General features: G+C 42.7%; 1 protein-coding gene across 4 annotated transcripts in view; it reads left to right on the top strand.

Moving 5' to 3' along the window:
• Positions 1–24,374, top strand: part of MARCHF3 (membrane associated ring-CH-type finger 3) — a 163,559-nt gene extending 139,185 nt beyond the window's left edge. For all 4 annotated transcript variants that reach the window (XM_055389312.2, XM_019028573.3, XM_019028572.4 and 1 more), the window contains exons 4-5: positions 15,834–16,043; positions 23,441–24,374. In XM_055389312.2, the coding sequence (XP_055245287.1) occupies positions 15,834–16,043; positions 23,441–23,599 (369 nt within the window). In that variant the 3' untranslated portion in view covers positions 23,600–24,374. The remainder of the gene's footprint in view (positions 1–15,833; positions 16,044–23,440) is intronic.
• Positions 24,375–25,784: the final 1,410 nt, after the last annotated feature.

The raw sequence follows: 25,784 nt of genomic DNA, 5'->3' as shown, positions 1-25,784 counted from the left end.
TATTCAGGAAACCCATCTCACGTGCAGAGACACACATAGGCTCAAAATAAAAGGATGGAGGAAGATCTACCAAGCAAATGGAAAACAAAAAAAGGCAGGGGTTGCAATCCTAGTCTCTGATACAACAGACTTTAAATCAACAAAGATCAAAAGAGACAAAGATGGCCATTATATAATGGTAAAGGGATCAATTCAACAAGAAGAGCTAACTATCCTAAATATATATGCACCCAATACAGGAATACCAAGATTCATAAAGCAAGTCCTGAGTGACCTACAAAGAGACTTAGACTCCCACACATTAATAATGGGAGACTTTAACACCCCACTGTCAACATTAGACAGATCAACAAGACAGAAAGTCAACAAGGATACCCAGGAATTGAACTCAGCTCTGCACCAAGCGGACCTAATAGACATCTACAGAACTCTCCACCCCAAATCAACAGAATATACATTTTTTTCAGCACCACACCACACCTATTCCAAAATTGACCACATACTTGGAAGTAAAGCTCTCCTCAGCAAATGTAAAAGAACAGAAATTATAACAAACTATCTCTCAGACCACAGTGCAATCAAACTAGAACTCAGGGTTAAGAATCTCACTCAAAACCGCTCAACTACATGGAAACTGAACAACCTGCTCCTGAATGACTACTGGGTACATAACGAAATGAAGGCAGAAATAAAGATGTTCTTTGAAACCAACGAGAACAAAGACACAACATACCAGAATCTCTGGGACACATTCAAAGCAGTGTGTAGAGGGAAATTTATACCACTAAATGCCCACAAGAGAAAGCAGGAAAGATCCAAAATTGACACCCTAACATCACAATTAAAAGAACTAGAAATGCAAGAGCAAACACATTCAAAAGCTAGCAGAAGGCAAGAAATAACTAAAGTCAGAGCAGAACTGAAGGAAATAGAGACACAAAAAACCCTTCAAAAAATTAATGAATCCAGGAGCTGGTTTTTTGAAAGGATCAACAAGATTGATAGACTGCTAGCAAGACTAATAAAGAAAAAAAGAAGAATCGAATAGATGCAATAAAAAATGATAAAGGGGATATCACCACCGATTCCACAGAAATACAAACTATCATCAGAGAATACTACAAACACCTCTATGCAAATAAACTAGAAAATCTAGAAGAAATGGATAAATTCCTGGACACATACACTCTCCCAAGACTAAACCAGGAAGAAGTTGAATCTCTGAATAGACCAATAACAGGAGCTGAAATTGTGGCAATAATCAATAGCTTACCAACCAAAAAGAGTCCAGGACCAGATGGATTCACAGCTGAATTCTACCAGAGGTACAAGGAGGAACTGGTACCATTCCTTCTGAAACTATTCCAATCAATAGAAAAAGAGGGAATCCTCCCTAACTCATTTTATGAGGCCAGCATCATTCTGATACCAAAGCCAGGCAGAGACATAACAAAAAAAGAGAATTTTAGACCAATATCCTTGATGAACATTGATGCAAAAATTCTCAATAAAATACTGGCAAAACGAGTCCAGCAGCACATCAAAAAGCTTATCCACCATGATCAAGTGGGCTTCATCCCTGGGATGCAAGGCTGGTTCAATATACGCAAATCAATAAATGTAATCCAGCATATAAACAGAGCCAAAGACAAAAACCACATGATTATCTCAATAGATGCAGAAAAGGCCTTTGACAAAATTCAACAACGCTTCATGCTAAAAACTCTCAATAAATTAGGTATTGATGGGACATATCTCAAAATAATAAGAGCTATCTATGACAAACCCACAGCCAATATCATACTGAATGGGCAAAAACTGGAAGCATTCCCTTTGAAAACTGGCACAAGACAGGGATGCCCTCTCTCACCACTCCTATTCAACATAGTGTTGGAAGTGCTGGCCAGGGCAATTAGGCAGGAGAAGGAAATAAAGGGTATTCAATTAGGAAAAGAGGAAGTCAAATCATCCCTGTTTGCAGACGACATGATTGTTTATCTAGAAAACCCCGTTGTCTCAGCCCAAAATCTCCTTAAGCTGATAAGCAACTTCAGCAAAGTCTCAGGATACAAAATCAATGTACAAAAATCACAAGCATTCTTATACACCAGCAACAGACAAACAGCCAAATCATGAGTGAACTCCCATTCACAATTGCTTCAAAGAGAATAAAATACCTAGGAATCCAACTTACAAGGGATGTGAAGGACCACTTCAAGGAGAACTACAAACCACTGCTCAAGGAAATAAAAGAGGATACAAACAAATGGAAGAACATTCCATGCTCATGGGTAGGAAGAATCAATATCGTGAAAATGGCCATACTGCCCAAGGTCATTTACAGAGTCAATGCCATCCCCATCAAGCTACCAATGACTTTCTTCACAGAATTGGAAAAAACTACTTTAAAGTTCATATGGAAGCAAAAAAGAGCCCGCATCACCAAGTCAATCCTATGCCAAAAGAACAAAGCTGGAGGCATCACACTACCTGACTTCAAACTATACTACAAGGCTACAGTAACCAAAACAGCATGGTACTGGTACCAAAACAGAGATATAGATCAATGGAACAGAACAGAGCCCTCAGAAATAACGCCACATATCTACAACTATCTGATCTTTGACAAACCTGAGAAAAACAAGCAATGGGGAAAGGATTCCCTATTTAATAAATGGTGCCGGGAAAACTGGCTAGCCATATGTAGAAAGCTGAAACTGGATCCCTTCCTTACACCTTATACAAAAATCAATTCAAGATGGATTAAAGACTTAAACGTTAGACCTAAAACCATAAAAACCCTAGAAGAAAACCTAGGCATGACCATTCAGGACATAGGCATGGGCAAGGACTTCATGTCTAAAACACCAAAAGCAATGGCAACAAAAGCCAAAATTGACAAATGGGATCTAATTAAACTAAAGAGCTTCTGCACAGCAAAAGAAACTACCATCAGAGTGAACAGGCAACCTACAGAATGGGAGAAAATTTTCACAACCTACTCATCTGACAAAGGGCTAATATCCAGAATCTACAATGAACTCAAACAAATTTACAAGAAAAAAACAAACAACCCCATCAAAAAGTGGGCAAAGGACATGAACAGACACTTCTCAAAAGAAGACATTCATGCAGGCAAAAAAACACATGAAAAAATGCTCACCATCACTGGCCATCAGAGAAATGCAAATCAAAACCACAATGAGATACCATCTCACACCAGTTAGAATGGCGATCATTAAAAAGTCAGGAAACAACAGGTGCTGGAGAGGATGTGGAGAAATAGGAACACTTTTACACTGTTGGTGGGACTGTAAACTAGTTCAACCATTGTGGAAGTCAGTGTGGCGATTCCTCAGGGATCTAGAACTGGAAATACCATTTGACCCAGCCATCCCATTACTGGGTATATACCCAAAGGACTATAAATCATGCTGCTATAAAGACACATGCACACGTATGTTTATTGCGGCATTATTCACAATAGCAAAGACTTGGAACCAACCCAAATGTCCAACAATGATAGACTGGATTAAGAAAATGTGGCACATATACACCATGGAATACTATGCAGCCATAAAAAATGATGAGTTCATGTCCTTTGTAGGGACATGGATGAAATTGGAAAACATCATTCTCGGTAAACTATCGCAAGAACAAAAAACCAAACACCACATGTTCTCACTCATAGGTGGGGATTGAACAATGAGATCACATGGACACAGGAAGGGGAATATCACACTCTGGGGACTGTTGTGGGGTGTGGGGAGGGGGGAGGGATAGCCTTGGGAGATATACCTAATGCTAGATGACAAGTTAGTGGGTGCAGTGCACCAGCATGGCACATGTATACATATGTAACTAACCTGCACAATGTGCACATGTACCCTAAAACTTAAAGTATAATAAAAAAAAACAAAAAAAACATACCGTTACCTCAAAAAAAAAAAAAAAAAGAATGTCTTTACTGAAGACAAGTCTGTGAGTTTTATAGCAAAGTGATCTACAAACATTAAACATAATCAAAGGAAGTAAGGCCAGCAAAATAGAGAACATTGCCCTCTGCTCAGATAACACAGCGAGGTGTCTTCACCTGGTAATCTGATATTCTGGGCCCCATACCCAGTGAAAGATATCCAGAAAGTCCAGGGGAGTGGTTAACACAGATGGCTGCACAGAAAGTGAGAGATATGAGGATGCTACTAATCTAGATGTGAGGATGCTACTGAGGGACATGTCTGAAATCTTGAAAATCATGAACAGCTTAGACAATGTGAACAGGGAGTGCCTCACACATTCCAAATTACTTAAATGGTGGTGGGCTCCCTTTGAAATTCAAAGACAGAGTTTAGAACAAAAATAAGGAGATACCACCTCCATCGTGGTGCATGAACTGAAGCCGCTGCCTCAAGTGGAGCCTTGAGTGATTCCTAATCCATTAGGTGCTAGGATGTATCTAATGTCAGCCAAGTCAGCCAGGCCCTCATAAATATGTGGGGCCCTTTTAGGCAGCAAAACTTTGGACTATAGGGACTGCAAATCCAAGAGTTCCTCTGTTTTCATAGTCCTTCTATTTAGAAGAAATTTCCCCTTTTTCAAAGTGTTCCCATTCTTGCTTACTTTGGGAGCATGTGGTGACATTGCCTGCTCTGTCGTCTGTTTTCCGTGTGCATTGTATTTCCTTGAAATCCCTCCACCATACTCTGCTTGGATAGTTTTCTTACATTCTCACTACACCTGAGGGACACAGATATGTAAGTGTAGTACCATTTTGAAAAACCTGGTTTTGAATGTTATTTTTTCCTCTCTATTCCTTCAAACATCCCTATTATCAAAATAGAAATTTATTGTTCATATTCATGTTATTTATCGTATTCTCATCTTTTGTCTGGTGCTCCAGTGGGGGCTCTTATTTGGTACACTGTCCTGGTACAGTGTATCCCATGATCATGTACTTCTGCTGGAAGTAATTATTCAAATGTTCAGAAACCCAGACTCCAACAGCAGTCCAACGGAGTGGTCATTAGACACCAGTAACCTTCCAGTCTGGGGGCCAGTAAGAATTAAAATGAAGCAAGATCAGGGGAATGAGACCTGCTATTTGTGTTTAAAAAGACCATACAGGGCCAGCCACAGTGGCTCACACCTGTAATCCCAGCACTTTGGGAGTCCAAGGCGGGTGGATCACTTGAAGTCAGGAGTTCAAGAACAGCCTGGCCAACATGGCAAAACACCATCTCTACTAAAAGTACAAGAATTACCCGGGCGTGGTGGTGCATGTGTGTAATCTCAGATACTCAGGAGGCTGAGGCACGAGAATAGCTTGAACCTGGGAGGTGGAGGTTGCAGTGAGCCAAGATTGTGCCACTGCACTCCAGCCTGGGTGACAGAGCGAGACTCCATCTCAAAAAAAGAAAAACCACACGGTATGAATTTATTGTTCCCAAAATAAATAATATCTACTTTTGGCACTATGCATTTTATCAATTTCTTCTAAAAACTTCTGTTTCCTTGCTCTCCATTCTATCTTGGTTATCTCATGTTTCTTGCTTTACATTGATCAGATATGCCACATAATTCTGAAGTATCTTCTCATATTTCAGATAAGCAATCTCCATTTGGCTGTGATCACTCCTATGCTGTAATGATCTAAAATAATTAGAGATTATTTTTATTTTGTGTATGTCTGAAGTTACAAGTGAATATATAAAATGATTTGCCATCTAATCCTGTTATGCCACTGATCTAATCCTTGGAAAAATAAACCATTGGTGTGAGTGTGTGTAGCATTTGTTTAAATAATGTCAGAGCCAAATTACAATGTCCCAGGCATAAGCATGGTATTTATGGAGCATTATAGCCCATTAATTGGCTTATTGGCCTAAGTCCTCCAGGGAGCATCACAAATCTCCAGGGTGTCCTTGAATGTGACTTTATGCTTCAGCCAGATCACAGCTGAGTGCCAGAGTAACTGCTATGCACATGTGTGTAGCAAAAATTACTGTATTTAATGGGAAGAGTCCAAGCAAATGGTCTTATATATGCATTTCAGTTATATTCATTTGATGTCTACCCAAAGTGATCCTCTCTGGCTTAGAAGGATTTATTTCTTCAGCTAATATTTATCAAGCACAAATTAGATATTTAAGAAACAGGAATGTAGCTGTGGACAAGCCAGAAGAATCTCATGTACTAACAGAGCTTCCCTGCTGGGGATAAAGGAACAGAATGAACAAGTAAATAAATAAACAAGATTGTCTCTGGTAGTGGTGGCAAAAGCTATGAAGGAATAATGGAGGCTTTGTGGCAAAGAAGAACTGGGGTGAGGGTTTGTGTGTGCTGGTTTGTGAAGGCCCATCTGAAGAAGTGTCATTCAAGCAAAGGTACAGCTGATGAGAAGGAACCTGCCATGGGTAGAGGAGTTCCAGGCAGAGGAACGGCCACTGTAAGGCTCTGAGGTAGGAGCTAGTCTGGTATTTCTGAGGCAGGAAGAAACACTGCAGGAGAGCATTGCATGAGAGCTCAAAGGAGCTGGGTACCAGGTGCTTAAACTTTTCTGGACCCTTTGGCAATGTGTTGAAGCGCATGGATCCCTTCTCAGAATCATGTTCTTAATTGCATAAAATACACAGGAATGCAAAGGAAGCCATTTACACTAAAATACAGGTATCAAAATATTTAAAAGACACACTTGTAATATAAAATGTAAATGATTCTTTAGCACGTTTTGTAGCAGATCTAATAACTAACATTAAAATAATGATATTTCAAGATATCTGCAACAATTGTAATGGGATACGAAATATCTGTATTTCTGTTTGTACTGGTGACAAAGTCGCAGGTACTGCTGATGCCACCTAGATTTTCTGCATCGCTCAGTGGAATGTTCTATTTCAGTTAGAGTTTATGAAAATAAAGATGTGATTTTTTTTTCCCATTCAAAATCATAGATCCTGTGAATCCTATCTGTGGACTCCAGGGTACAAACACCTGGGCTAAACTATGCAGGGCTTTGTAGGCCATGGTAAGGTGTTAGGCTAAGGGTGATGGGGAGCCATTGGGAAATTTTAAACTAGACAAGTGTCATGATTTGCTGCTTTATAGAAACTGGATTCTAGGATAACAGGAGTGGAAGGGTGAGAAAGTAAGGAGACTATTACATGGTACCATCTTTTAGGTAAAAAATGAAGAGGGTTTGGAAGGGAATAGTGGTGACCAGGGAGAGCAGTGCAAACATACTCAAGATGTATTCTGGAAGAATTGACAGCATTTGCTGATAGACTGGATATAGGGGGAAGGGGAATGAAGAAAGGGAGAAATAAGGATGGGACTGAGGTTGTTTATGAGAGCCACCAGGTGTTGGTGTTCCCACATGCTGGTATGGGCCACCCTGAGAGAGGAATCTATTTGTGGGGGAGTTGGAATGGTGGATGGTGAATCTCATGTTCTGCAGTGGATCTTGTAAAGCTTGTCGTGTTTGCTGCACAAATGGAGACATATCAAGCAAGCAGCTGGGCACACAAGCCTGAAGCCCAGAAAAGGGTTGTCCTGAAATCCTTTAGTCAAGCCTGATGTTTTGAACTAAAATGAGAACTTATGAGTTCTATAGCATTGCTCTGACAGTAAGAGAGGCTGCTTCACCACTCCATCAAAGCCACAGCATCCTTATTCTGTTGAGGTAGACTCCCATTTTTGACACCACAACAGAGCTAAAGAACTTCATAAAGTCACACAGCATTTGGGGGAACCACAATGCGGGGCAACTGGAAGTGGTGTCCTGTCTGCTGCCTCCGAGCCCATATCTTATCCCCAGCAAGGTGCTGCTTCTCCAACTTTATCCGTTGCAGGAGGGAACAAAAATTGGGATCAAGATTTTATGTAGTGTGAAAGTAAGTGAAAAGAAAGAATTGAAAGAGCATTAGGCTGGAGGTTTCAAATACTGGCTCCTCACCATGTAACCTTGAACAAGGAACTTAACCTCACTGAGTCTTCATATCCTAATCCAAAATGGGAATAACAACAACACCTGGTGTTCCAAATTCAGTACAAATATCTGGTAGATCGTAGGCACTCGGTACATATTTTTGGTTGAATTGGAGTTGTATAACTTTTAAGAGGATATGTGGTATGTACCCTTCTCAATTATTTCAAGGTAGGTTTCTTCTAGAAAAAAAAAAAAAAAAATATATATATATATATATATATATATATATATATATATATACACACACATAGTAATTGTGACTAAAACAGCACAAGGGATCTTGAATAATTTACTAGGTTTCTCATACGACTTCATGACCTATGGAAAAATAGATGTTCCATGGTTACTTACATCTTAGGAAAAAAAGTTTGAATCGAAACTACAGGTTTTTCATCTTGTAACAACAAAACAATGTGTAGATATTTATCTTGGAAACCTAAGAAGAGCAATATGTAAGAAATGCTATCTCTAGTCTACAAGGCTAAAAGCAATTAACTTGACAATTTGATGTTTATATGCCAACAAAGTTTCTCCTTTCCAATCAGTTTAACTAGTCTAACTAATATTGTAAGATCATTTCTGGTCAGACCTAGTGGCATCTCAGATGTTTATTCATTTATTTTCCTTTTTTTTTTTTTTAATCAAGATATATTTTTTAGATCAAGATTTTTTTTAAATCAACACTCTTGTTGCCCAGGCTGGAATGCAGTGGCACAATCTCAGCTCACTGCAACCTCCGCCTCCTGGGTTCCAGCGATTCTCCTGCCTCAGCCCCCCAAGTAGCTGGGATTACAGGCATGCACCACCACGCCTGGATCATTTTGTATTTTTAGTAGAGATGGGGTTTTACCGTGTCGGTTAGGCTGGTCTCAAACTCCTGCCCTCAGACGATCCACCTGCCTCGGCCTCCCAAAGTGCTGAGATTACAGGCGTAAACCACCACACCCAGCCTATTCATTCATTTTTGTTAAACATCTACTATGTTCCAGTGCTGTTCTTAGATCAAGGCATATGAAATAAACAAAAATAAACAAAGTTGAAGTGGGTAGCAATACATGGGCAACTAAACAGACAACTAAAGAAATAGCATCGTTTCAGAGAGTGTTGTGTGCTCTTGAAAATACAGCTGAGTAACATTCACAGGTGCTGGGAGTGTTTTCCATGAGAAGGTGCCGTTTGAGCTGAGACCTAAATAATGAGAAGCTGAAAAAGAATATGCGCAAAGGCTGAAAATGAAGCGAGAGGTAGCAGGAGACATGGGAACTGGTAGGAAGGGATGAAGTCAGGGCTTATAGTACCAGGTAGACAGTTTGGACTTTATTATGACCACTGGAGAGTTTTGAGCAAAGAAGCAACCCAATTTGATTTATATTTCTAGAAGCTCACTCTGACTATTGTTTTGGGACTGGACAGCAGGGTGGCCAGAGTGGAAGCAGGGAGGCTATTGCCTCCCAAGTAGGAGATGATGGCGACCTAGCCTGGGATGTCAGTAGTGGGGCAGAGAGAAGCAGCCAGATTCCAGGTGTATGTTGCAGGCAGTGCCAATAGGACTTACCATGTCCTGGGCAAGTCCCTTAGCCCAGGAGGAAAGACACAGAATGGAACAGGATGACTAAGTGACAGGGGTGGATGGTCATTTACTGATATGGAGGAGACTCAGTGGAAAGGAGTTATGAGGTACGTGCTAATCAGGAGTTCTGTTTTGGACAGATTAAGTTTGAGTTGTCTGTTAGTCATCTAAGCAGAGATGTTGACTGGGTCGTTGAATGTGCACGTCTAGAGGTTTGGAGAGAGGCCAAAGCATGAGCAAATACTCTGTAAAGTTCTCCTTTGAGATGCTTTGTTACAAGCCTGGTTTGATGGATATCTGAAGCATGCATCTCCTAAGGTCCCCTGGAGTCAGAATTTCCTTCTGTGCATCTTCAGCTGTCCTGGAAACTCATTGACAGACTGTGGAGTTCAGGGATTTAAAACACTAGTAGGAGTTTGTTTTTGTTCTCTGCTTTGTTTCAAGTTAACTGAAAAGCATGATTTTCAACTTTCATCTTCAATTTTAAATCATGCAAGAAACCTATCACTTACCTTCTGATCATTACACTGCCCCCCTCACATTCCAGCTCCCCAGATAAGCGAGAATTTAGTGTAGAATGTGTTGGGCTTACAGAATAAGACCCATCTCAAGAAAGGCAAGGTTAATAACTCTGCCAAGTGTCAGCCTAACAGGAGACTCAGGCAGATAAGCCCAAGTGAGTAAACACTGTGAGACTATGCCTTCTCTTTTTTTCCTTCTAGCTCCATAAATTTATTATGGTTTTCTTTCTATCAGTTTCTTTCATTCTTGTGATGGTTTCTCATTAAGGAGATTCATGGGGAAGGCTGTTATCGATCAGAGCTATTAGCCACCAGAGTGTAATCTGGTTCTAGTACAAACTGACCTGCACAGTGTCCTGTCTACCTTGGGGATTTAAGCTGATTAACTCAGAGCCTGGGAGGCAGAGTCTAAAGTTCTGTAACACAGCATCTCTGGCACCCCCTCTTCCCCACCAACCAGTAGGGGATTTAACATATTGACACTGTAATTAAATCCAAATCCACACTTAACCCACCTTGAAAGTAGCCACTGGTACCTGGCTTACCTTAGATGTACATTCACAGCCAGTGAATGATGCTGTGGCAAGGTAGTAGAGTGCTGCTTTAATCCCCTCTTCTGTCTCAGGCCCTTCAGTGCTGATTACGGTGGGGTTTCTAGTTTGTTTATTTATTGTACTTATTTCCAAGAATTGATCAACCTCATGGTTCAGAAATAAGTGATTAGAATGAGATTTCTACAGAAAAATAGGCAGCTCACTGCTGGGGCTTTCAACAGCATGATCTCTGTACTGCATGTTTTGATGGAACCAGAGAACAAGATGCCAGAAGGGTGCCCTTGGTTGCCCACGGAATCCCTGGCAGCCATATGAGTGGATCCACCAGGGGAAAAATGCCACAAAATTTACTAGTCTCAATCATTGACCTTGGCTTTTAAAATATAGCTAACCACCAAGTATACGCTGAAGACTAAGGTCAAACTTAAGACCCTTCAAGAATGGCATTTGAGCTGCAAAAGCTGTCCACAAGTGGGCAGGATAAATTAATTGGTATCTCACACCAGAGGAACTTCAATAAGTAAATATTCCTTCTTGTACTGATAAGTACAATTAAGATGGAACCATTTTCCTCCCCTTCCATCCAGCTACTTCCTGACCCCATGCTTTACTAAGAATTATGATATAGTAGAATGGTTAGGGGCACAGTCTTTGGAGCTAGACTTCATGAACTAAAGCCACGACCAATCTTGTGTAAGTTATTTAAATTCTCTGTGTCTCATTTTCCCTATCTATAAAATGGCAGTGATAATAATGATTCTAAGATTATTGAGGAGTAAATGAATTATTACATGTAGCATATAAGATAGTGCTTGGCATATAGTAGGGGCTGAAGAGACATAAGCTCTTCTCATTCATTTAGCATGAGGTGCCTGATATGAGGCAGGCCACGTGCTAGACACCAGTGATATAAAGGTAAGTTTGAATGGGAAGACAGACACACGAACAAGCCTGCCTTCTGCCTCTTCCTGTTCTTTATTAATGCTTAGGAGACGAGGATACTACTACAGAACAGGTGTAATAGTCAATGTATATACCCCGTAACTGATAAGAAAGGTAGAAGACATAAGAGCCAAAAATGTAATAGAACAGTAATCGAGGAAGTCAACCCCTTGTCTATTATGAATTAGGTCACAATGCATGATAATGTAGCTGAGATTAAACACCCAGAAATTAGACCTCATCATGGTTTGGCAAAAGAATTGACACAGACCAGAACAAGAGCCTAAGAAAATTTTCTGAAACTAGTGTGATCAAATCCTGGCCAGCCAACTAAACATTCAGTTACCAGATGTACCCAATAAAACGGCAGGACTTAAATGTGTCCCACCTAGCTGAAAAGTTAAAAAACCTTGCACACACAAGCATACACACACAAATGCCATTTGGTACAAAAAGAAAATGTTAGCAGGAAAACAAGGAAGAGAACATGTGAGGTTGGTTTAAATCTCACCTCTGATACCCACTTGCTATCTCTCCTTAGGTGAGTTATTAAACTTTCTGCTACCTGGTGTTTATATCTATGGAATGGGGATACTGTTATCACCTACTACATAGGACTGTTGTGAGGACTCAGTGAGATATTGCATAATAAACTCCAAGCTGTGGCACTGAGCCTGCCCCAGCCATCTCTCAGTAATAGCTGTTTTGCTGTTTTAGTTTGCTGTGTGCTAGCTAGACATCTGCCTCCCGACAGCCTTGTCTGTCCCTCTCTCTCACTCTGTGTGTCTGTCTCTCTCCCTTTCTATCTGTTTTGTACACAAGTGATATATATACATATATTTATACAAGGAATCCATGTTCATTTTATAAAAACAAGAAAATAATGTACAAAAAAAGTGTTAAACCACTCACAATGCCACCACCAAGAATAGCTATTATTTTACTAGGTGGCCCCTGTCTCTGTGTAAATATGTCTTACATATATAGGATCATACTATACATTCTGTCCACTAGAATTTTTTTCTGCTCAGCAGTATGTCATGCCAGTAAATATAAAATGTACATTAGCATTTGAAATTGCTATTAATGTATGGTATTCTATGTTAAGTAAATTCCATAATTTATTTAGACAATTCCATATTGCTAGGAATATAAGCTGTAATCAAATTTTCTCTGTTATAAACTTTGCTTGTATTAATATTCTGTGTCGATATATGGATATATCTGGATACTTAGTAGCTCTTACCATGGCCAAGGGTACTTTTTTCTTTTCCTCAGTGAGGATGGATGATTGCTACTGATCTTGCTCACAGACCTGCGTTTGTATAATTGATAAGTAACATTTGGAGCTCTGCAGAAGATACACAATTTAACATAATAGTACCGTGTAAAGTACTCCATACCTAAGTACAACCAGCAGCAAACAACACAAAGAGTAAGCCGAACCCCCCAAAACTACAGTTAACAAGATGCAGAATTCATCTTATTGGGTGATCATGGGCACATAAATACGGAAGATCAAAGAACAATTAGAAAACAGGAAACTGGAAACAAGCAATCATAATCTCTAGCTTGTCTTTGCACATTTATTTTGCATCTGGCAGAGATAAACATTGATTCGTAATTACCTCCTCCCCTCCTTCCATATCTAAGTCATTTCACTGGGTAATGTCAAGGGCCACATAAATAAGTAAAGTACTAAGTTAGTTTTAATAAAATGCATCCAGAATTCCCAAGCAAAAGAAAGGAAGGGAAGTCTTAGCTAATGAGGTCAGTGTTTCTGTGGACATCGGTAGCATATGTATTCAGGGCCTACTGTTCCAAAATGGAAGTACAGAGAAGAGTACACCAGATGTCTATCTGCTTCCAGGGAAAACCCGAACCATGAGGAGAATTGGGTTGGTTTGCTATAATTTGGTCACCATTGTTTAATAATCTGGATGTCTAAATGTCTTGCGATTTTAATTTTTGAACATTCACTAGCATCTAAATAAGAGTAGAGATCTCGATCCTCTTCTCAGTTCAGCTTCTGAATCACCTGGCACCATCATTTAACTTTACTGAGCCTCTATAAAATTAAGATACAATAATGCCCTATTTCTACTCTCTACTTGATAGTGATATTCCCAGTACTCAAGCAAGAACATGTTAATTAATAAGAGCTCTTTGAATTTCTTTGAAGCTGCTGAGATGTCTGAGGTGGCATGACAACACATGGCAGGATTAATATCATTTGCACTTATTTTGGTATTTATATTAAATATAATGCAGTATTTAAATTCACAGACAAGTCAGCTCCCCATTATCTATGTTTTAATATTTATTTGTGTCCACTTTCGAGGTGAAACTGACTGTATTCAGCATTTCAGCCCGTGTTTAAGGTGGATTGTCCCTGAAAGGTGGAGTGTAGGGGATTCATGCAAACATTTGAGGAAGGGCACCTCCCAGAAAACTTTCTTTGGTACCTTTTACCTCCTGCTTCTTTTACTCACTCATTGGGGTTTTGCCAGGCCTTACACTGCTCTTTCGTCAACTTCTTTCCCTCTTTGCCGCTTTTCTATTTTGTCGTTCCATGCTTGAGCATGGCCTTCCCCTCCCTCTCCTGTCAGCCCCACCCACTCTTGTCTCACCCATCATGGCCCTTCTCTTCCTCCCAGTGGTTTTGTAGGATTTGCTGCCCTGGCCACTTGGGCTGCAAGTGGCCAGTGCTCCTGTTTGACAAGCCAGCTATGTGGCACTGCTGGGCACGCATCAGCAGACAGTCAATGCTAGGTCCCTGTTTGTTGGTAGGGACAAGATGGAAGGCAAAGAGTACCAGTGTCTCTCCTCACTCCAACCCCATCGTCTGTGTTTGACCCCACTCCTTCTCTGGACTCCTTGACCTCTGTTTACTACATGGAACAGTGAGATGGGAATGTCAAATTATCTGTAGAGTGTTTCAATGCTAATCTGAAGAAGAGCTATCAGGCCTCATTACCCATGTGAATTGACACCAGTATGTAAGCACTGAATTAAATCTATTGTCGAATGGATTTTGGAAAGCATTATAGCAAGCATTAAGCAGGTACCCAAATGGGAGGACAGCCATCCTATTTTCCTAACTGTAGAAATTCTATTTAGTCTTTCAACAAGCATGAGGTTTTCCCCATCCTTTTGGGGATTAGTTCAGTCAAGATGGCAGCATAATCAAGATGTCAGAGGTGGTCCTAAGTGAGGAGGTTCAAGATCCAAAAGCCAAGAGTGGGCATTAATGAGTTCATGGGGTCAGGTGAGTATTATTCTGTGTTGGGTATCCCCAAGACCATCCTCAGGCTCAATTATTCACCTAAAGGACTCACAGGACTCAGAAAAAACCATTATACTTATGGTTATGGTTTATTACAGCAAAGGGATACAGATTAAAAGTAGAAAAGGGTGAAGGTGCATGGGGTGAAGTCCAGGAGAAACAAGACACAGGCTTCCATGTGTCCTTTCCTAGTGGAGTCAAACAAATATGCTTAATTCTTCCAGCAATGATTTGTGACAACATGGGCAAAGTATCTGCCAATCTGGGAAGCTCACCTGAGCTTTAGTATTCAGGATTTTGACTGGGATCAGTCACACAGACATGCAACATCTGCATGACTGACCTCAGCTACTCAAACTCCAGGCTCCCAGGGCAAAAATAGGTGTTCACCATAAATCACATTGTTGGCATAAAGTGTCTCATCATACTAGTATTGTGGCCCAAGGCCTCTGGCATGCAAAATACTCTTATCAGGCAAAATGTTACTAGGACTCAGAGCTCATCTCTCAGAAGCTGGTCAAGAGCCAGTCCTAAAAACAGGCCTGTCTTGGGAATGTGCGGGGCTTGAGCAACCCAACCCTTTCCAGCACATATTCCCAGGGTCAAGACACTGGAAGGCTTTGGACACATGACTGAATTTCTCCTACCTCAGCTGTCACCTTCCAAGCGTAACATTCTCTCTTCCTTCCACATGGGATCATTGTGATTCAGAATAGTAACGACTATTTTCACAAAAAGTAGGTCATCTACAGCAAGGACACTATAAATTATTATTGTTATTTGTATCATATCATTATTATTCAGGGGGTGGAGCATGGGAATGAGCCCTGAACACTTCCTTGTTATCTCATAACAAGTCAGAAATGCCTTTTCCCAAGGTTCTGAAGGCAAAGATAACTTCAGAACAGCGTGTCTCCACTCCACACTGGCATTTAACCTTCTCCCTTGCTCTTCTCTGTCTCCCTTTACCTGGCAGTGGCTGAGAAACCCTGGCCCCCAGCATGAGAAGCGGACTCTGTTTGGCGACATGGTGTGCTTCTTGTTTATAACTCCCCTGGCCACCATCTCGGGCTGGCTGTGCCTGCGGGGCGCCGTGGACCACCTGCACTTTAGTAGTCGGCTGGAAGCCGTCGGACTGATTGCACTCACTGTCGCACTCTTCACTATTTACCTCTTTTGGACACTAGTAAGTATGGGCCGTGGCTGGGGTTCAGGCCATTTGGAGCTGGCAGCCTCACAGCTGGCACAAGCCTTTCCTCTTGTCTGTAACACATCTCACCTGCCCGGTAGAAAACAGACCTTCGATTGCTGGCGGGAGCATGAGATTTGGTTTATGACTATGTGTGTGTGTGTGTTTGTGTGTGTGTGTGTGTCTGTGCTGCTAAGGCGGATCACATAAAGAAAAAGTTCGGCTTCTGGGTGTCCATCAGTCAAAGACACAGACACACCATGGACGTTTCTCTCCTCTAGTAGTCTAGGACTCCATCTGTTATGAGGCTTGGCATTTTCTTTCCCTTGTTTATGTTTCTCATTTTTGCCGGGATTGTAGTATATTATGAACGATGCATTTGACTACTATTGCTGTCACTGCCTGCACAGATCGTGAATCCTCCCTGCTGGTTATTTCCTTCTTACGTCCTGACACAGCCTAAAGTCTTTGTTGGACGTGGAGCCGCACTTTGCCTGGTGATTATTCTGTGTGTTGGGATATTGACTCTGCTGCCCATAAAAGCACTAATTTATCTAGCTGAGAAGCTGCCACCAAAGAAAGGCCATTTCCCAATAAGTGTTCTCGCTGTGTGTGAGGAAGAATTTTTACATATCCCTTTTTTCATTCTTTTAACTTTTAACTTCATGCAGTAAGTTGATCGCTTGAGTACCAGTTGACAGCACCCACAAAATGCAACATTTGATCTCTCTCCTTATGCTTTCCTCTGGGAGCTGCAGGGAAGGACATCACTGTCTTCTAGAATATTTTCAGAAGCTGGGCCCCCTGCTTCCTGGCATTACTCTCCTGTGCCTGCTCGTTTCTAATCTGAGCACGTTCCACTGTTATTCAATATGTATTTCCTGTCTAAAGTATACCATTCCCATATCCCATAGCACAGTGTCAGCATGTGGAAGCTGCTTCTAGCACATACTTCCTCCCTTTCTGTGTCTCCCAGACCCTGTTCCTCCAGCTGCCACTCCCATGACCCTGTTCATTCCCTCTTCTTCATAATATGGCTCTTCCAGCTCTGTGCCTCCCCTCCAGTGAGAGTGTTCAAACAGTAAGGAGATACATTTCAGTTTCAGTAAAGAGGGAGTGTTCTAATGCTAAGAACTTATCTGAGTCTTATGGTTAATTTAGACATTCTGTTCCCAGGCTAGTGAAGCCCCAAGCAAAACTATTATTGCTTCCTTTAGAAGTCTACGCTTCCAGCTGGGCGCGGTGGCTCATGCCTGTAATCCCAGCACTTTAGGAGGCTGAGGCGGGCGGATCACTTGAGGTCAGAAGTTCGAGACCAGCCTGGCCAACTGGCAAAACCCTGTCTCTACTAAAAATACAAAAATTAGCTGGGCATCGTGGTGCATGTCTGTAATCCTAGCTATTTGGGAGGCCAAGGCAGGAGAATTGCTTGAACCTAGAAGGCAGAGGTTGCAGTGAGCCAAGATCGTGCCACTGTACTCCAGCCTTGGCGACAGAGTGAGACTCCATCTCAAAAAAAAAAAAAAAGTCTACGCTTCCAAAGTGCATCCTGGTTCATTTTGAATCAGGCAACAGAGCTGTTCCAGTAGCTTCCATTGTGATGGGAGGAGGGTTAGAAATAAGAAATGAAGGAGTCTAAGCAGCACTGTCTAACTCCTGGTCAACAGCACCACCCTGGGAAAGTCATTTGGCTTCGGTGAGGCTCAGTGTCCTCATCTGTCAAGTGGAAATAGTGGTAATGCCCATCCTGCCAAATTCCCCTGGTGTTATGAGATTTAAGTCAAAGTGTATATGGGAAAGTACTTTGGAGAATAATATAAGTTCTTGCCATGTTTAGAGGTTTTCTAGTCTATAATTTTTTTTAGAAGAGTGCCTGTGATGAAGGATGGATGAAGTGAGCTTAAATGCTGGGCTTTCAAAACCAATGTAAGGCCTTTCTGAAATCCTGCTTTGTAAAGCATACACTTATCTAACAAGAAAGAAACAGGGTGATAGGTGGCTGGAAAAGAAGGAAGAAAGGAAGAAAAGAAAGGTTATCTCAAGAAAAAATGGATGTGACCTCGTTTCATCTCCCATCTCAGGTGAAAGGAAGGTTTGGGTAGAAAAGGTACCTAGACTAGGCTCTTTCAGGAAAATGGTAACATACTTCATTCCAGAAATGTTTCTCACGGGCAGTGCTATGCATGCGTTTAGAATCCAAGGGCCCTGTGTTTAAACCCAAGATTTATCACCCTAATAACAGTGTAAATTCAAATAGGATACTTAACCTCTCTGTTCATCCTTCCTCTTGTACAAAAAAATACAGGAAATAATTGATAACCGCTAGGTCAATGGGTTATTGCAAAGAGTAAGTGAGATAACGTCTGAGAACACACATGCAAGCATCTAGCAGAGTGTTGGCCCCAGGCTCCTTCCTGCGGCTTCCCTGCTCCCCCAGCTTCCACCCTCCCCCTGCCCTTTATAGAATGCAAAGTAGCAGGAGGGAAAGAAGGCATCTCTCCCCCTTTGACTGGTGTGAAAAACGTGCTGTGGAGTCAGCTCAGCAATAGGTTACTGAATATAGAATAACTCCGTCCCAGATAAATGCTGTGCTGAGCGGCCCTGGCAAGAGCCGTAATTCAGAAGCTGACAGCACTTGGAAACTGCCCTGCGGCAGAAACCCATTGTAAACAAGCTGTCAAGCTTAAGGAGAATATGCTGTGAAAATGTCTTAGATAAACAAACACGGTGTCAGTCCAAGCCTGGCTCCTCAGAGGAGCCGTTCCTGGAAGGGCCTCCCTGGTACTGTGAAGAAGGACAAGCGCTCACGCTGCACGCCTCAGAATGCCTTGGAGTTTCTCGCAGGCACACGTGGCCATGCAGGTCCAGCCTTGACACACCCTCATGGAGTCCCACCTTCTGGAACCTGCTGTGTTCCAGAAGCACACCTGGGCCCCAGGAGGCCAGGGCCTTGGTCAGCTCCACCCTAAGAGCTCAGGGAGAGGTGTCCTAGAAACATCACTGTCCATGTCACAAGTGATTTGAAACCCGTAGACAGACACAAAGAGAGCTGGCTGAGAACTGAGTCCACATTAAACATGAAGAAATTGTCGGTAATGGACTTGGTATCAGCCCCAGTTTGGAGTTTGGAGGAGAACTGAGGCACCGTGTACAGGAAGTCTTTCCACTGACTGCATCACTGATGCAACCAGTGTCCAGCACAGAAGGGGATGAATGAGCGACCCGGTTCCTCAAAGTCTGACTCCCAGTCCCATGGTTTGATTGTTTAAATTCTTCTTATAAAGGGGAAACTGCCAATGGAACGCTGTCCCAACAAGGCTCACTGTGGGGCTGCTTTAGACACATCCCCCACACGGCCTATAAGCATCCTGAGGGTATTCAACGGTATTTCCCCATGACCAATTCACTCCTATACTCCTTTTCCCCAGTGCAGTCAGAGGTAGATAGGTGAGCTGGGCACATTGCTGAGGAGGCTGTTTGCCAAGGCCTAGTCCCATCGATATCCCTAAGTCACACCACTTCCAGAGAGAAAGGGCAAAATCAAAGTATGTAATCAGATATCCCAAAGCCTTCTGTGACTTTTTTTTTTTTTTTGAGAGGGAGTTTCGCTCTTGTTGCCCAGGCTGCAGTGCAGTGGTGTGAGCCGAGATCACCGCAACCTCCGCCTCCCAGGTTCAAGTGATTCTCCTGCCTCAGCCTCCCGAGTAGCTGGGATTACAGGCATGTGCCACCACGCCCAGCTAATTTTGTATTTTTAGTAGAGACGGGGTTTCTCCATGTTGGTCAGGCGGTCTCAAACTCCCATCCTCAGGTGATCTGCCTGCCTCGGCCTCCCAAAGTGCTGGGATTACAGCCATGAGCCACTGCACCAGGCCGCCTGCTGTGACTTTGTAGCACACCTTTGCCCCAGCCACAGTCACCTCCCTAATGGGAAGAGTGGATGCTAACATTTTCTAACCCTTCTCATAATATTCATGCGATCACAACTCTTTGTACAGCAGACTTGCCCATGATAGGAAGTTAGTTAGATCAATAAACTAGAAACTTCAGGAAGCCCCTCCCATAAGGAGTAGTATTTTTATAATAGTGGCCCTATACTCTCTTCCTCCTCTCTCCTAAACTCAAAAATTTAAGAAATATCTAAGTGAAATTCCTAACATTATTGTTGTAGCATCTTTTTATTTTATGTTTTCTTTTTCCTCGCTGCCTTATTCTTTTTCTAAATTAGACCTCCTTTCTTTCCAATTATATTGCATTGCAGGGATGCAGTGTCTTGGAGCATCTAGAGAAGTAGCATTAACCCAGGGCAGTGCAAACCTGTGGTCTCCTTGGCGTTGTGCTCAACTGCCTTTATTTTCCCTGACAAAGAGGGATCTTCTTATGTTGCTTTCTTCTTATTGATTGAATTTGCCTGCAGACTGTAGTGATTAACCACAATTAAAATAGATTAATATATAATAAGATCTCATCTGTTTGTCTACACAAGTGGGCTGAATTTTTTAATTTCCTGGCCAAGGAACCAGGAGACCTGCTAAGTCGTTGACTCCCTGTGTTCCTTGAAGCAGTACGTCTCAGGCTTGAATGCACATGTGGATCACCTGGGGATCTTGTTAAAATGCACTCTCTAATTCCTTAGGTCTGGGTGGGGCCCAAAATTCTGATATTCTAACAAGCTCCCAGGTGATGCAGCCTGCTGCTGGTCCAGGACCACGCTGAGAGCAGAGCCTTAAAGGAAATAGCCCAATCTGTCTCTGTCTTTCTTTTTTTTTTTTTTCTTTTTCTTTTTCTGTTACCCTGTATCTAAAGGGTGTCACAAAATTCTTTCTTATATTTAAGACACACAAAATACCAGCCCAAGAACACTAAAATGTATGCTCTGTGCCCTGTGCTAGGTGTTTTATATGCATTACATCAAATATCATTATTCACATCTTACAAACAGGGAAACTGAAGCTTGTTGACAGCAAACTACCTCCCCAAGTCACGTAACCACTAAGTAGAGGATGCAGATTGCAGGCCCGTGTGCCTGGCTCTGGAGCCTGCGGCCTGCACTCATAACTACTTCTCCAATTACTAATGCCAGTGTGCACAGCTCTCAGCATCATGGAAAACGGGACTCTTGATTTGAAATCCAGCTTTCCCATAATGTTCCCAGATTCCAGACTTCCTATATTGCCAAAGTTCCTTATTAGTATAATACTTGTCTGCATTCCACCTCTTTCCCGCTGTTGGCCCTGAACAGCTGGCTTCCCAGCCTGCCTCTCCTACATTCATGAGTGGCACCAAGCAGCAGCAGGACAGAATAGATACAAGAGAATCACGCTTGAAAAAAAAACCAAACTGATCCACTTTGGCATGTTCAGGGACTTTTGGAGAAAAGCACATCTGTGTGAGTTTAAAAGCGTATATTTTCATACTCAACTCTCTCTGGCACTCGGCCCGTGGCATCTGCTTTCTAGCCTCAGAAATTTGAATAAGTGGCCTTGAATTTCATGATCCTGCCATGAAGACTAAAAAGCCCATTCTGATCAAGGGCCTGCCTTTCATCTACTTCCAGAAACTCGAGACCAAGTCATCAGGCCAGCCTACTTTCTGACCACCATAGACCTTTAGTGGGATCAACACAACACACCTACTCCCAGATAATTAAACAGCCCAGACCTGATTTGTCACTCCAAGCTCATGGGCTCCTTCCTTTCCAGCACTTACCTACACATCAGACTCTGAATTTCTTGGACAGTCCATCAATGTTTTATGCCAGCCTTCTCCAAAACAGACTACAGGTTTAAGCATCTCATTCCAATATATGTACATAAAAAGCAAGCACCTTGGCCGGGCACCATGGTTCACGCCTGTAATCCCAGCACTTTGGGAGGCAGAGGTGGGTGGATCACCTAAGGTCGGGAGTTCGAGACCAGCCTGACCAACATGGAGAAACCCTGTCTCTACTAAAAATACAAAATCAGCCAGGCATGGTGGCTACTCGGAAGGCTGAGGCAGGTGAATCGCTTGAACCCGGGAGACGGAGGTTGCGGTGAGCCGAGATCGCGCCATTGCACTTCAGCCTGAGCAACAAGAGCAAAACTCTGTCTCAAAAAAAAAAAAAAAAAACAAAAAGACAAGCATCTCTCAGGCACCATTATGTCACTGCTTCTACCATCATGTATTATATGGGAGGTTTGGCAGGACACAGTGGCTCACGCCTGTAATCCCAGCCCTTTGGGAAGCTGAGGCAGGCAGAACACTTGAGATCAGGAGTTCGAGACCAGCCTGGCCAACATGGTGAAACCCTGCCTCCACTAAAAACACAAAAATTTGCCAGGCATGGTGGCATATGCCTGTAATCCCAGCTTCTCAGGAGGCTGAGGCACAAGAATCACTTGAACCCGTGAGGCAGAGGTCACAGTGAGCTGAGATCATGTCACCGCACTTGAGCTGGGTGACAGAGCAAGACTCCATCCAAAAAAAAAAAAAAGAGAGAGGCTTAAGTTTGAAGCAGTGTTGCAATCAGAAAATATAGGATGCTTATTCACTCATTCATTTACTCAGCAAACTCTCTTGAGCAATTTCCTAAGTGCAAGACATTGTAACAGGTGCTGGGCATGCAAAGATGAACACAACACAACGCCTGCTCTCAAGATGCTTCTAGTGCAGGGGGAGAGAAAAACATGCACAGTGCTGTTCAGGACACTCAGTGCCATGTGGGTAAGCTTGAGGCACGGTGGGCACCCAAGGGAGTCGTGCCCCACCTAGCCTGAGGCTCGAGAAGATTTATCAGGGGAGTTAGTGGCCACACTGTGATTTCCTTACTGGAAGCTATAGAATGCTGGAGCTGGATGCAATTAGGAATCACCCACTGGGGCCGCCAGGCTGTTGGGCAGGTTGTCCACAGGACAGTACAAAGGGTGTCCTTCGTATCATAGTATGAATGGGATCCTTTGAGTTGTGCAGGGTCTAACTTGCAGGAAGGTTCATGAAGCCCTAGCATCCCACTCATCTAACAGAGAAGAACCTAGGCACCTGATAGGCGCATTGCTGAGGTTACACAGCTGGGCGAGGGCTGGCATTGTATCCACCACTAGTCCAAAAATAAATCCAAACTCAGAAATAACCTCATTTTCCCATTTATATCCTGAATTTACCCGGTATGAGGAGGAACAAAGGAAGCCACCATGCAAGCCCTGCCCATGTGTCCACACATAGCGTGCTCTTTGGCTGGTGCCCAATCTCTCAACACTCACTGCGTGCCAGAGCCATTTTCCCAGGGTTCTTGCCCTGCCATAGTGCTTCCAGCTCTTTGAAGCTCTTTCAAATGACATATTTGTTTCTTGTATTGATTATCCACTTCTGCTGACCTGAATTCTTTTCTCTTACTTTTCCTCTCCCATCCCCAGGTGTCATTTAGGTACCACTGTCGATTGTACAACGAGTGGCGTCGGACCAATCAGAGGGTGATTCTCCTCATTCCAAAGTCTGTCAATGTACCTTCTAACCAGCCGTCCTTGCTGGGCCTCCATTCGGTCAAGAGGAACTCAAAGGAGACAGTTGTTTGATATTTGTATGGTTGGTTGGTTGATTCATTGTTTGGGGTTTGGAAGTGTCTGCACTGGGGTCATGCACTGAGCGACCCCCAAGCCCTTCCTTAAGCCTGTGGGTCTAAGAACATCCAGAGCATATTAGCACATCACTCCAAACAACGACCTCCGCCAGAAGAAAGCAAATGCTGTTTTACTTCAAATGATGGATGCTGCAATCATATGATATTTGCTAAGCTGCCAAACATGTTTATTTAGCAGATACTGTATGGAATTTTCTGAACACCTCTTTAACGTATGAGGAAGGTTGTCCTGCTACGGATGCAATTCAGTTCTTCCTTTTTTATTACTATTTCAAACACACACACATATATATATATTAAACTTAGATGATAATCAAAATCAAAAAGCCAACGTAAAAACTGGTTTCTTGGTTTGGTTGGGTCTTATTTGAGTTAGTTTGTTTCTCAGTTTCTCGTATGGATTCTTTCGGGTACTTTGGTAGCCTGAGTGGTCTTTTTCATCTCTTTCGCGTCCATTAATCAAGGAGACAGCATAACAGATGCAGAACAAGTCATATTTGAAGAATGTTTTGTACTAAACTTCATTTAATTATTCAGTTTTTAAAGGGAAAAAGGGCGTGGCAACTCTCCACACAGTGAGCTGTTTATTTAAATATCATTAAGGAGAAAAAAAAATATGGTGAGAAGCTCGCTCCTTTCAACTTGTTTGGTACTGACAGCTGATAGAAGCTATTTTCTAATAATAAACATCCAGTGTGTGAAAGACAAAACCCACTGATTGCAATACTCTTTTTTTAATGATAAAACCTGTGAAGTTTCCCAAAGCAGGTTTTAAAAGGAAAAAAAGGAAAAGCAAAAAGGTTGCTGTTCTCACTCCCATCTCATTTAGTGCATGTCTTAATTCGGCATTCGTAATGAATTGGAGGATCATTAGACATTTCTAGGAACCCTAGACCTGTTTTGCATATCAATTAGCATTCGCATTGCTCTATTGAATTTCTAGCTTGACAGGTAGATGTGGCAAAAAAAAAAAAAAAAAAAAAGCCTGTCCTAGCAGCCCTGCACTTATTCTAAGACCCCTTTGTCTGATTCTTTAAAAAGGAGCCCCACACAGTGCCTTCCCCCAACCATGAGCCAATTCTGTCACAGTCCAAAATAGACTTTTTCTAAGGGTTTCGTGTCCCTCTTTTATCCGTCGCAGTGTAAAGGGTCTGATCCGCAGCCTGCATTGTGCGCGCACCGAGGCAGGAGCGGATGTCTTCTGAGGAGAGCGCTGGCTGGGGTTGACTCTCAGGCTCCCGGCTGTCCGCCCGCCCACACGCAGCGAGGAGGGGCGGAGCCCTGCTTCCGGAATGCTTAAAATATGGAATTCTAGAACATGACCCACATTCTGAGTATCACTCCAGCATCTGCCTTGTGTTCCCCAAGTGGGAAAACGAGAAGTGCAAAGGAACAGGCAGCGAGGAGGGTAGCGATTTTTGTCTGCAAATTGATGGAGCTGATGCAGGTGTCCCCTTTGTAGGCGAGCCCTCCATTCACTGGCTGCCCCCAGCGCTGCCTGGGGAGGGAAACAGCTGTACTGCTCTCCGCTGCAAAACTCAGATGTGCTTTATGGCTTGTGACAATAGATTTCCTCCCCACCACGCTTCACTTGGACACTTCAATTCCAGTAATATATGTCTCAGCCCTTCTGTTTACTCCGCCCTGCTCACCCCCCTGGGCTGTCATTAGCTGCACCACCATCAACCGTTTCTTAATTGACCTTTTTAAAATGCTGGACACCACCGGCTGCACGCAGCTGCCACACATTAAATTTCCAGAGCAAAGAGTCCAACTTGGTAGCTGGTGAATTGCAGCCCTGTAATATAATTAATAAATGACGTCCACCCAGCCTTAGTCCCTGAGCTGTCAGGTGAACCCGTGACACGTCTCAACTGAATGGCACAACATTCATGAGAGGACCATACCCCTTCTCCCTGTTTCTTCCATGAATTAAGGAAGCAGCGGATTTCCAGGATGATTTCCTGTCAAGGTTGGCTGCAGAGAATTCCTGCCATCTTGGTTCATGAGATGAGATATGACATCATCAAAGGCAGCCAGGTCCCAGGCCGTTCAATGGGGATCCTGCATTAGGAAGGGTTTGCACATTAAAACTGTGCCTGTGCCACACCTCTTTCCTT

The sequence above is a fragment of the Gorilla gorilla genome, chromosome 4 (assembly GCF_029281585.2).
Source record: "Gorilla gorilla gorilla isolate KB3781 chromosome 4, NHGRI_mGorGor1-v2.1_pri, whole genome shotgun sequence".
NCBI lineage: Eukaryota > Metazoa > Chordata > Mammalia > Primates > Hominidae > Gorilla > Gorilla gorilla.
This window is presented reverse-complemented; position numbering and strand designations above follow the sequence as displayed.